At 31.0% G+C, this 12167-nt stretch overlaps 1 protein-coding gene across 1 annotated transcript in view; it reads left to right on the top strand.

Annotated features, from left to right (window-relative positions):
- The window catches only part of LOC127709705 (DNA-directed RNA polymerase III subunit RPC5-like), an 81912-nt gene that overhangs the window by 31056 nt on the left and 38689 nt on the right, over positions 1-12167 (top strand). Inside the window, exons 9-10 of the mRNA XM_052215363.1 lie at positions 2087-2178; positions 6294-6414. Coding sequence (XP_052071323.1) covers positions 2087-2178; positions 6294-6414 — 213 coding nt within the window. The remainder of the gene's footprint in view (positions 1-2086; positions 2179-6293; positions 6415-12167) is intronic.

The following is a 12167-nucleotide window of genomic DNA, read 5'->3' as shown; positions in this document are numbered from 1 at the left end:
CTGAAATTGTACTGCAAGGTAACATACCACAAAGGGAGACTGGGATTGATTTTGGGGGTAATTGCCTTCAAATTTTAGGAATTAGGGGCCAAAAAGGGGCAAAAAACAAGCATTTTTCTAGTTTCAGGACACTAACTTGTGTTCAAGTGTATGGATCTTTATGAAATTGTACTGCAAGGTTCCATATCACAAAGGGAAAGCTGGGTTTGAGTTTGGGGGTAATTGCTTTAAACGTTTAGGAATTTGGGGCCAAAAAGTGGCCAAAAATAAGCATTTTTCTAGTTTCCAGACAATAACTTGTGTTCAAGTGTATGGATCTCTCTGAAATTGTTCTGCAAGGTACCATACCACAAAGGGAGACTTGGATTGATTTTGGCGGTAATTGCCTTCAAATTTTAGGAATTAGGGGCCAAAAAGGGGCAAAAAACAAGCATTTTTCTAGTTTCAGGACACTAACTTGTGTTCAAGTGTATGGATCTTGATGAAATTGTACTACAAGGTTCCATATCACAAAGGGAAAGCTGGGTTTGAGTTTGGGGGTAATTGCTCTAAACGTTTAGGAATTTGGGGCCAAAAAGTGGCCAAAAATAAGCATTTTTCTAGTTTCCAGACAATAACTTGTGTTCAAGTGTACGGATCTCTCTGAAATTGTTCTGCAAGGTACCATACCACAAAGGGAAGGATTGGATTGATTTTGGGGGGTAATTGTCTCAAAATTTTAGGAATAAGGGACCAAAAAGGGGCAAAAAACAAGCATTTTTCTAGTTTCAGGACACTAACTTGTGTTCAAGTGTATGGATCTTGATGAAATTGTACTACAAGGTTCCATATCACAAAGGGAAAGCTGGGTTTGAGTTTGGGGGTGTTTGCCCTAAACGTTTAGGAATTTGGGGCCAAAAAGGGGCCAAAAAACAAGCATTTTTACAGTTTCCAGACAATAACTTGTGTTCAAGTGTATGGATCTCTCTGAAATTGTTCTGCAAGGTACCATACCACAAAGGGAAGGCTGGGATTGTTTTTTGGGGTGATGAATCATAAGGGGATTCGAAAATTGGGGGGGGGGGGATTTTTTTTTCCCTCTTTTTTTTTTTTTTTTCCTTTTTTTCCTTTTTTTTTCTCTTTAAAATTTTAATTTGGTTATTTTTTATTTATATATAAAAGCAAATAATAGTGATATGGTTTGATTTCATCAAAAATTGAAATATTATGGGTTCTTTGATATGCTGAATCTAACCGTGTATTTAGATTCTTAATTGTTGGTCCCGTTTTCAAATTGGTCTACATTAAGGTCCTAAGGTCCAAAGGGTCCAAAATTAAACTTAATTTGATTTTAACAAAAATTGAATTCTTGGGGTTCTTTGATATGCTGAATCTAACCGTGTATGTATTTAGATTTTGGATATTGGACCATAAAAGGTAAATTAAAATTTTTTAAGTTCTTAGACCACATTCATTCTGTGTCAGAAACCTATGCTGTGTCAAATATTTAATCACAATCCAAATTCAGAGCTGTATCAAGCTTGAGTTTTGTGTCCATACTTGCCCCAACTGTTCAGGGTTGGACCTCTGCAGTCGTATCAAGCTGCGTCCAGCGGAGCATTTTATTGTCATATGAAGTCCTTTCTGCAGCACAATAATATACAATATATGTACACTGTCAGAAAATATTTAATTTATTATACCTTCACAAACAATGATTTTTTTGGGGGGAAGGGTGAATATAGGAATCACCATGTATGTCCATATGCCTTCAGGGTTCACCATAGGCTACTTAAGGGTGGTTCTCATCCACCCTTAAATTTTAGCACCAACCTTGAATAGGTGACCTTTTGCAAGTTTAGATTCCTGTTTCTCATTCCAGTTGACCCTCTTTGCAGAACTTACCTGTTCTTGTTTTGAATATGCATGAAATATTTGTCATTTGATATTAGGGAAACAACCTTCACTCAAACATACAATAAAGAATCAAGGGAGTAAAAGCTTATAATTCAATTATAACAGGTACAGAAGACCAGAACATCTGAAAACAATACTATATCATACTATTTTAAAGGAATACCTGGTAAAACATTTATAAATATTTCAGTGAAAAACCAGCCATGCCAAGTAATGTGTTGTCTCTTATACAGTTACGTACAATGCCACTTGCAGACCAAGTTAAAACATTACTAACAAACGGTAAGTTTACTAATACTTGTTTAAAAGAATTTTTATGTAATTGAATGTGATTAAATAACACTTTGCAAATTATTATATAATCTAAAAAAATTTAAGGTAACTCAAATGTAAATATATAATCAAGTTTGTACTGTCTAAATTGTTTTTATAAGACCGCAAAAAAATTTGCGGTCGTATATTGGTATCACGTCGTCGTCTGAAGACATTTGGTTTCCGGACAATAACTTTAGTAAATGTAAATAGAAATCTATGAAATTTAAACACATGGTTTATAACCACAAAAGGAAGGTTGGGATTGATTTTGGGGGTTGTAGTTATAACAGTTTAGGAATTAAGGGCCAAAAAGGGGCCCAAATAAGCATTTTTCTAGTTTCCAGACAATAACTTGTGGAACGGTGTATGGATCTCTCCAAAATTATACCACAAGTTTCAATACCACAAAAGGATGGTTAAGATTGGCTTTGGGGGGTTACGGCTCAAATCGTTTAGGAATTAGGGGCAAAAAAGGGGAAAAAACGGGTTTCCTGGTTAATGGACAATTAAAAAAAAGTACAATGTTATGTTTGGATTACCTCCCTTACACTGCTTTTAAATTATGTATAAAGAACTGTTGTATTGTCTTGAGGTGATTAGCTGTCAATTTATTTTTAGAAGTTACTATTTAAAAATGCTGATTAAGGAATATTAATTTTAGCCATGATTATGTATGTCATTTTCTATTTTAAGACTTTTATGACGTATTGAAATGGGTAATTATGGTTGTAAACTCCATTGGAAATTTGAATTGAGTTTATGATCTTGAGGGAAAGATTTTTTTTTTTTTGGAAAAAGGGGGGGGGGTCAATTCGCAACAGCATAGTGTATTGAACAAAAGCAAAAACAGGGGGGTAAATTTTTTTTGGGGGGGGGGGGGGGGGGGGTCAATTCGCAACTGCATAGTGTATTGCACAAAAGCAAAAAATTGAATATAAATTCAAATCATATAACCAATTCTAAGTTCTTTGACTACAGTTATTCTGTGTCAAATATTTAATTACAATCCAAATTCAGACCTGTATCAAGCGCGAATATTGTGTCCATTTTTGCCCCAACTGTTCAGGGTTGGACCTCTGCGGTCGTATCCAGCTGCGCTCGGCGGAGCAATTTATTTAGATTTTTGAGCTTTGGACATTAAAGTCGCGAAAGGGAGACATAGCAATCCTCCATTCTGTTGCTTTCGGCAGCGAGTTCAACATTTAGGTTCAGTATGTGGTTAAAGTTTTTGTAGACATCAATAATGTTGTCCAACCTTCATTGAATTTTATGAAATTTGGACAGAAGCTACAGTAATCAGAGCCATATTTTTTTCCCTCTTTTTTTCGTATTTTATTGGCAAATAGACCTAGATATTTTAAAGTTGACATTGACACTCTAAGGTTAAAGTTTTTCAGTTATCAAAAATTTTGTCAAACCTTCATGGAATTTAACGCAAATTGGAAAGAAGCTTTTTTATTATCAATGGACAGTATTCAGTATTCAGTTTAAAGTTTTTGTAGACATCAATAATGTTGTCCAACCTTCATTGAATTTTATGAAATTTGGACAGACGCTACAGTATCCAGAGCCAAATTTTGAAAATACATTTTTTTAGTTTTTCAGTTATCAAAAACTTTGTCAAACCTTCATGGAATTTAACACAAATTGGAAAGAAGCTTTTTTTTTTTGCTATTCAAAGCAAAATAATGATTTAATTTTTTTCTTTATTTTTCTAAAAGGACTTAGTATTATTTTTTTTGGCAGTTTTCATGTAGAGACAGTCTGGTTTTAAAGTTTGTTAGGCATCAATAATTTTTTCAAAACTTTATACAAAAAGTGAAAACAACACGTTATTAATTTCATGCATCTGAAGCGCTTTTCTGGATTTACCTTCATCAGGAGTGCTCAAGGCAGAATATTTAAAAGCCGAGGATGTATAAGAACCGAAACAGTTGAAGAGCTATATAACCAATAAGTACTGAAAAAATAGCCAAATCCATCTAAGGTCAACTTTGGCTGAGGGAGTTGAAACTTAAGCTTCTTTATAATTTTAGAATTTATAAAGCAACAATTTTAGAAAGGTTTGTTATTAATCAATTGTATGGAACTTTGGCAGAAGCTTTTTTATGATTTAAAGAGATAATGTTTAAAGCAGGGCTTCCAAAATTATTTTTAGCCAGCCAGACATTTTATATATTATCCAGATTTTAATCCATTAAGACAAAATAAACAAAAGGCAATTATGGTAATCAGTTGCCGAGTTGGCCATCCCAATGATTGACATTAAAAAAAATGATATTAAACTTTCTTTGATTCAAATTTGAAGTTCTGACGTAAACTGTTAAATTGGCAGTGCATCATTCGAAGTGTGCAACATCAGCGTACTTATATCTGCCTTAGACTCTTTATTTGTGCAAAATAACGTTGTCAAAAACTGTACTTTCGTTTTTGAAGTAATACCGGATGTTATCTTGACAATGGTAAAACATGGACCAGAGACGGATACGTAAATTCCGTATACGTTTACAAAGTGTGAAATCTTTCTACGTTATTTCTTCAAGAATATATTCGAAATAAACATGAGATAAAGGTATCAAAGACAATTTAAGCATTTTTTGAAGAAATTAGAATGCATAATTAAATGTCACACCTGCGCACATGCGCACACGTGAACTAGTTCAAACAGAGACATGTCTCTGGTTCAAACAACATGGTTATGACGATTTTTCATTTTCACCTTTTTAATTTTTTCATCAAATCATATTTGTAAACGTATTTCCGATAATTTAAATCTTTTTGACTAAATTAATTAGATGCAAACCGCTGAAATGTAAGAAAATAACTTTGAATAGACCGATCAATGTCCGGTTCAAAATAGTTTACCTGTCACCTGAACAGGTAAATTTCAGCTGTTCGACAACTAATTAGCCTTGATTAAAATGAGAAGGTATTAAAGTAGGGGTTGTTTTGATAGTACTTAATGATCATGTCACTTTTATGACGGGAAATGTGTGGCTGTTAAAGGCAAAATGTTGGGTCAACAAGATCGCGAATTATGTTAAAATGACCGTCTCTTAAGAAAGCCTTGAAAACTAAAAAGTAGATGACCGTTTTGGAAGCCTTGGTTTAAAGCAAAATTTTGAAAATATTTTTTTTTTCATTTTCAGTATTTTTCTGGGCTTAAATTTTTTTACATGATAAATTTGTAAACCTTCATGGGTTGTTATGAAACTTGGAATAGAAGCTAATCTTCAATATCAATAAATATCATATGAAGAAAAAAATGTAATTTAAAAAACAAAATCTATATTTTACTGATAAATTGACATATATATTAAAGTCAACATTACAATTTTAAACTGACTGCAGCAATCACAGATAAGACACAGGGTTCTGAGTAACCGTTAATGAATTTGAAGTTTTAAAGTCTTATGAAACGAGTTTCTTGTAATGTTAATGTTATAGAAATATTGAACCAATGAATGCATATATACTAAACTAAGTCCTGCATGAATGTTTTTTTATATTTATTACAAACCTATAGCCTATTATCGACAAATAATATTTCATTCAGTGAGTGTTGATAGGAAGCCCATTAACTTTTGATTGTGTTGCCGAAGTTTACGGGTGGAGACCGAAGTTCTAATGAGAGGTCTTGTGGTTAAGGTCACTACATATGGGATAATATTGGTACCGGAAGACAATTATTCAATAGCAGTATATCTATGAAGATTTTGATAGTATAAAGGATTTTCTTTTATAAGAAAGTTCACATACACTTGTTTTATAGTAAAACTTAGCCATTCAAGTATATAAAACATATTCAACTTTTTTTTTAATTTGAAGTTTCATAGAATTTTATACTGTGGAATCATTATTATTCTTTGGATTCCAATTCTCATGGATTTCTTGGGTTAATTTGAACCACAAATTTAAATGTTTAAATGAGAAAAAAGTACAAATTTTATATATGTTTGACTGTAGATTTTGGCAAACCATGTCAAATATCCACAAAAATACAATTTTTCTTCAATCCCCGAAAATTGGTACCCAATAAAATAAATGAATCCATAGTATCCATAAATTATTTTATCTTACAGCCAAAGTTATAACTTTTAGTCAGTTGATAACATTACTACCTCAGGGAACAGATCCTGGTGCTGCATTACGATCACTTCATCAAGTAGCTGTACTAGTACAAGGTTGTTGGGTTGTCAAGAGGTGAGTATGAGATTACAAAGTTTGATGCATTGATTAATACAAACCATAAAACAAAGAACAACTAAAAACAATAGAATATTCAAATACTATGCAAAAATGAAGTTTATATCATCCTTTTTTCAAAAATATATCAAAAAGGTATGATTCATAGAGCTAATTTTCAAGTTATAGGTTTATCAAAATTGAAAGGTTTTGGATAATACATTATACATGAAAATACAGTTGTCTGTGAATAGAAAGAAACCTAAAATAGAAGTTTGAAATGAGATTTGAGAAGATATCTCTTTTAATGTGCTTTAGAAAATAAAAATAAAAATTCGGGTCACAGGTCATGTTTTCTTGCTACAAAGCAAAATAGGAAAATATACAAAGCATTCTTTTATAGAACAGAATTATCTTGAATTATCTCCACCTAGATTGCTAAGTTAAATAAATAGAACATACCAAAGAAAAAATTCAGTGTTGAATGAATGAATATTTTATTTGCAAAAGCATAAATAACATGCTATGGCAATAAATAGACAAGTATATACAGTATGACAAAACGACAGATAGCAGAGAACAATACATAATGTAATAAAGGTACAATTAATTCACAATACATCATCTTATGATTCGGATAATTACACAGTTTAATTGTAATTGATTAAGATTTTTCTTGAAGCAAATGAAAAAGTTTAAAGGTATTTTGCAAAGAACCATAATTTTTTGGCGAATATTCTAGTCTCACAGTTCTGTAGGCTGGACATACAAGAATGAAGTGGTACTCATTTTATATGAATTTGGTTAAATATACTTACCATGAAATTACATTTATATTATATAGAATATGTTTGCTTTCAGAACATGTTCTCATCCCAATTAACTAGGTGATTAAAAATTACATCCATAAGATGTACTCACCTACGTCATAATTTACCTGTGTAACACACAATATCTTCAGTTTTAATTTTTGCGTTCAAGTGAACGCATGTTTCTCGTAGACAAGGATTTTTAACAGTCTACTGTTGAAAATCCTTATGTTTTATAAAAAAACATTATTTGTTTTTTGGAATATCGTTTTACGATTATTTCTATGTTTATACAGTGCTTTTGTCAAGTTCTGATATACACGTCAACATTACGAGTCTGTAACAACGACGACCTAGAAATTAACCTTTGTTAAGTCGCCATTTTCAAAATTTTAGTCCGGTGCGAGGAAAGGCAGAACTTTTCTGTCAAAATCGGACATGTTACATGAGTACTACTTTTATAAAAATAAACGTATGTTTAAATTCTTCTTCCACGCTGACCGAATTTTAGCTGTTTTGAGCAATCTACGAAACGGGTCAAGTGGAAAGTTCGGATGAGTTGATTGTTTAGTCTTTACACAAGACGGAGTAAACACAGCACTAAATTACAATCAGAATAGGTATTATGACCAGATCTGATTATTTTAATGTGGTTAACGTCCTTATGGGAGCGTAGACCACTATTGTCACGAAGTTAGAATGAGTTGATTGTTTACAGTCTTTACACGAGACGGGAGTAAACACATCACTATTTTACAATCAGAATAGGTATTTTGACCAGATCTAATTATTTTAATGTGGATCTTTATGGAAGCGTAGACCACTATTGTCACTAGAACCTTAAGTGATTCAATAAATTTCAATCAGAAATGGGAATTTGCCCATAAAGGATTGTTTTATTTGGATAACGTTCCATACAGGGAGCGTAGACCAAAATTGATACTACATTAAAAGTTGATAGATAAATCACAATCAGAATAGGGAATTTGCCCAGAACTGATTATGTTTATTTGGTTAACCTTCCATTTAGGGAACATATACCATATTTATTGAAAATAGAAAGTGGTTGATGCAACACAAATAAAATTAAAATTAGAATAGGGATTTTGCCCAAGTCTATCTGATTAATGTTGACATCGTTTCATCCAGGGAACGTAGGAACTAGAACAACATGCATGATTTTGGATCTGTATGTGCATGCATTGTACAGATTTGATCTTTCCTAAAAATCATAATTATTAATTGATCGCACATTGATATTTAGGAGCATAGATCATTCTTGAAAATACAACTTTTATAGTATTTGACGTACTGAAATAAAATTAAATCGAATCAGAATAGTGAATTTTAGTCCAGGTCTATCTGATTGTTGTAGAAATCGTTCCATCTAGATAACGTAGGTCTACCTTTATTGTATTTAAAACAACTTGCAAGCACAAGCAGGTTGCATGTTTAGTACAACACACATTTTGATCTTAGCTAATTTTTGGTTGCACATTGATTTTTGTGATGAACTAACATGCAGTTCAGATAATATATTGAAAGAGTGTCTGCAAAAGTTCAAGACAGATAAAAAACACTGAAATAGTACAGAGTTATTTAGTTCTTACAAATGTGTATGTAGTTTAAACATGTCAATACACAAAATTTATAATTATGTCCAGATTTAATCAGGACAGTAACTTCTTAGAAGTCTGAAATATTTTCTTGGAGCAGGAACCTGCTGTAAATTTTTCTTTACTGATAAATTATTCTCTTACAGTTGTTAAGAAACTACTAATATGTTGAGTCAGTAAGAATGGAACACTGTTCTAAAACCTGTTGATAGCTTGTGACAACTCATATTATATTTTTTTTATTTTCAAAGTTAGTTTATTACTGACAAGAAGAACATTAATATTATCAGTATGTAATGCTATGACCAATTGGTTGTTTGTGTGCATTAATGAAACACAGATTTTTATAAGTTTTTAAGTAAACATTAGGTTGTCTCTTGGGTTCAGACGAGTTTAGGGGATCATTGCCATTATGGTGCATTTCACAAAGACTCGATTCACGGAAATGGCTTATATTTTGATTACATAAATCAGAGTGTACATTGCCAATGCATATGACATATGTACTTGTGCTATTTTGCCTTGAATACACAAAAAGGTGATAACATAAGACTTAAGGGTATATTTTACCCTCACCATATGAGAATCACTGACAAATAATACATGTATCTTCCAATCATGAAAGGAAGAGATTTTTGGGAAGCTCTTTAAAAGTTAGAAAATAGCCTTTACGTCTTGTTTTCAAAGCAATGACAACAAGTTTGACAAGATTCTGCTATCTTCATTGGGTCTGTTTTCAATCTTAATGTGAGATTGCTAGTTAAAACAGCTAATCAAACTGCTACAAGTTTTTCCTCAAGTTTATATTGAATTAGAAAGCTGAACTATAGAGGACTCAAAGATACTGATATATAAAAAAAAAAAAAAAAAAAAAACTAGATTATCATTAGGATTTGTTTTTTGAGAATTTAGATTAAGAATAAAGGCATATCATATAGATTCTGCACAAATTAGATATAAATAGTAAAATATTACTAAATAAATACAGAAAATATAAAGCATTGTTGATGCAAGATTCATTAAAAATACTAGACATTGACGTGGAGATTGGAGTATAGTTTACAAGATTGAGCAATGAACTATCTAATACATCTCTTTATATAAATCTTCTTTTTAGCCAGTCTTTACAAGATGCAGGAAAAAGAAGAGGTCTTTTGGGCTACATTGTACCAATAAACATATATATATTTCAATTGCTTCTCATATTTTAGCACCTACAGAAACAGTTAATCTAAAAGAAAAATACATGAAAAGCAGTTTATTTAAAAGACTGATTAATAGTTAGCAAATAACATTAAATAGTCTGTTAGTAAGTGGAAGTAAAATGCAATATGATAATTCCATGATTATAAGTGCAAGACATTTGTAAATATCTAAATTTAAAATGTCACTGTTTATTTTTATTTTTGTTCATTATTACACAAAAGAGTACAAAAATTCTAGTCTTGTCAAAGTCAAGTTGTGACTTATCTACATGCAGGAAGGTTTCCAAATAGATTGGGTGTGATTTAATCCCAAAATTGAGGGTATTCACTATTCAATTTTCATAATGACCAGACAATTATCTAACAACTTTTGCAGTTGCAGAAATAATATTAAATATCTGGCATAGAGTTAGTATTTTATGCAAGAATATAATAGACAAAATTGAAATGTGTTTATTAACAGTTAGTTTATATTTTTATTCAATATTGTTTTGAAAGATGTGATTATATAAATCTCATTCATTTTGTTTTGTCAAATCTGTGGACAAATGCAAAATTTTTCTGAGTTACTTTTAGTTTAACCAAATGACTGGGTTGAAGTCACAAAAATAATACCAAAAGTGTTTTGGTTAGTTTATATTGAACCATATCAGAATGTATAGAATTCAGATAAGGTGAACTAAGAGAGAAATGAAATGAGCATTTCTGATTGCGAAACCATTTCTTAAACAACTAAAAACACTTATCAAAAACAAGCTAGTACAAGTGTTTTCCATATTGTCAAACATGTGTTTTCTTGTATAGAACTAAATTTGACATGTTGCATGATAGTATTTCTGATTGCGAAATATTTTCTGAAACAAATAAAAACAATTGTCAAGAGCAACAGTTTAAGAGTTGTTCAATATGTCAAACTTTTATTTCTTTAAATTTGGATCTGTGCATGGCAATTTATAATTTAAAAACAATCGTGGCTTAAGGTTCACATTTTAGACAGTATACCATTGTGAGATATTAATTAGAAATGTCAGAACAACATTGACAGACAGATTTTTCATAGTTTGAGAAACTCATCTGTCGGCATTCTTTTAGGCTTATTAGGACAACAGTTTTGGCTTGCTCAACATCCAAATGCTCTGTAGAAGCATTATGTTACCATTGGAAAACACGTATACTAAAATATTTCCACTGATTTGTCCATTTTCTTTATTTTTACACTTAAGTAGTCTAATACGAAACACAAAGATAATGTTTGTTCATTGTTGGACTGGTAGACATTGTATTCAAAGGTCCTACCACTCATAGAAATTTCTATCAGACTTTAAAATTTAGTTGGTTAACTTAGGAAAATTATCATGTCATTCCTATAATGCAGGACTTCTCTTGACAAAAAATATTTTCTTTCTAAATCTATTAGATATTAACAAGAGTAGTATATCTTGAAGAATATGTACTCAAGGAGACTATAACTTCAAAAAAGTTTATAGATTGATCCAGATGTAGCATAATCATGAAACAACTTTCGTTTGAGTCTTTATTATACTTTGTTGGTAAGGACACTTATTTACAAAGTATATTTTAATTGATTCTAATTCTTTGACAATTAAGCAGAAAAGAATTTATTTTGAAAGATATTGTTAATGATCAGCAGTCATATATTCTCTGTTGTTATATAAAACTATAGAGAAAACAATGGAAAATTAGATAGAAGCTAATTGTTTTTAAATAAACTAAAGTTTTGAAAACTAATATTTCAAAGTTGAAAAGTAAATGATACTAAGGTTGGATTACTTCTTGTCGATTTGTACAAGCAATAAGAACAACCTATTCACATGACAAATTAAGAAATAAATAAAATAAATGCTTATTTACTGTTGCAATAATATTACAACACATTTAACTCATAATGTAGGAGCTTTAATGAAATAATTTCTATACTGGCCTGCAGATTATTTATTCAAGTCTATTTTTGCAATGTTTTATTTATGCAATCTGCAGAGTTTTGCCATTGATACATATAGTTATACAGTATGGCTTTATTGTGTAATAAATTTAAATTTTGTAATTTCGGTTTTGACTAATTTCAGTATTTACAAAATTTAGTGGAGTTATTTTTTAACAATTTTGACATAGTTTTTTAT

This window comes from Mytilus californianus, unplaced genomic scaffold (genome assembly GCF_021869535.1).
Source record: "Mytilus californianus isolate M0D057914Y unplaced genomic scaffold, xbMytCali1.0.p SCAF_7, whole genome shotgun sequence".
Taxonomy (NCBI): Eukaryota; Metazoa; Mollusca; class Bivalvia; order Mytilida; family Mytilidae; genus Mytilus; species Mytilus californianus.
This window is presented reverse-complemented; position numbering and strand designations above follow the sequence as displayed.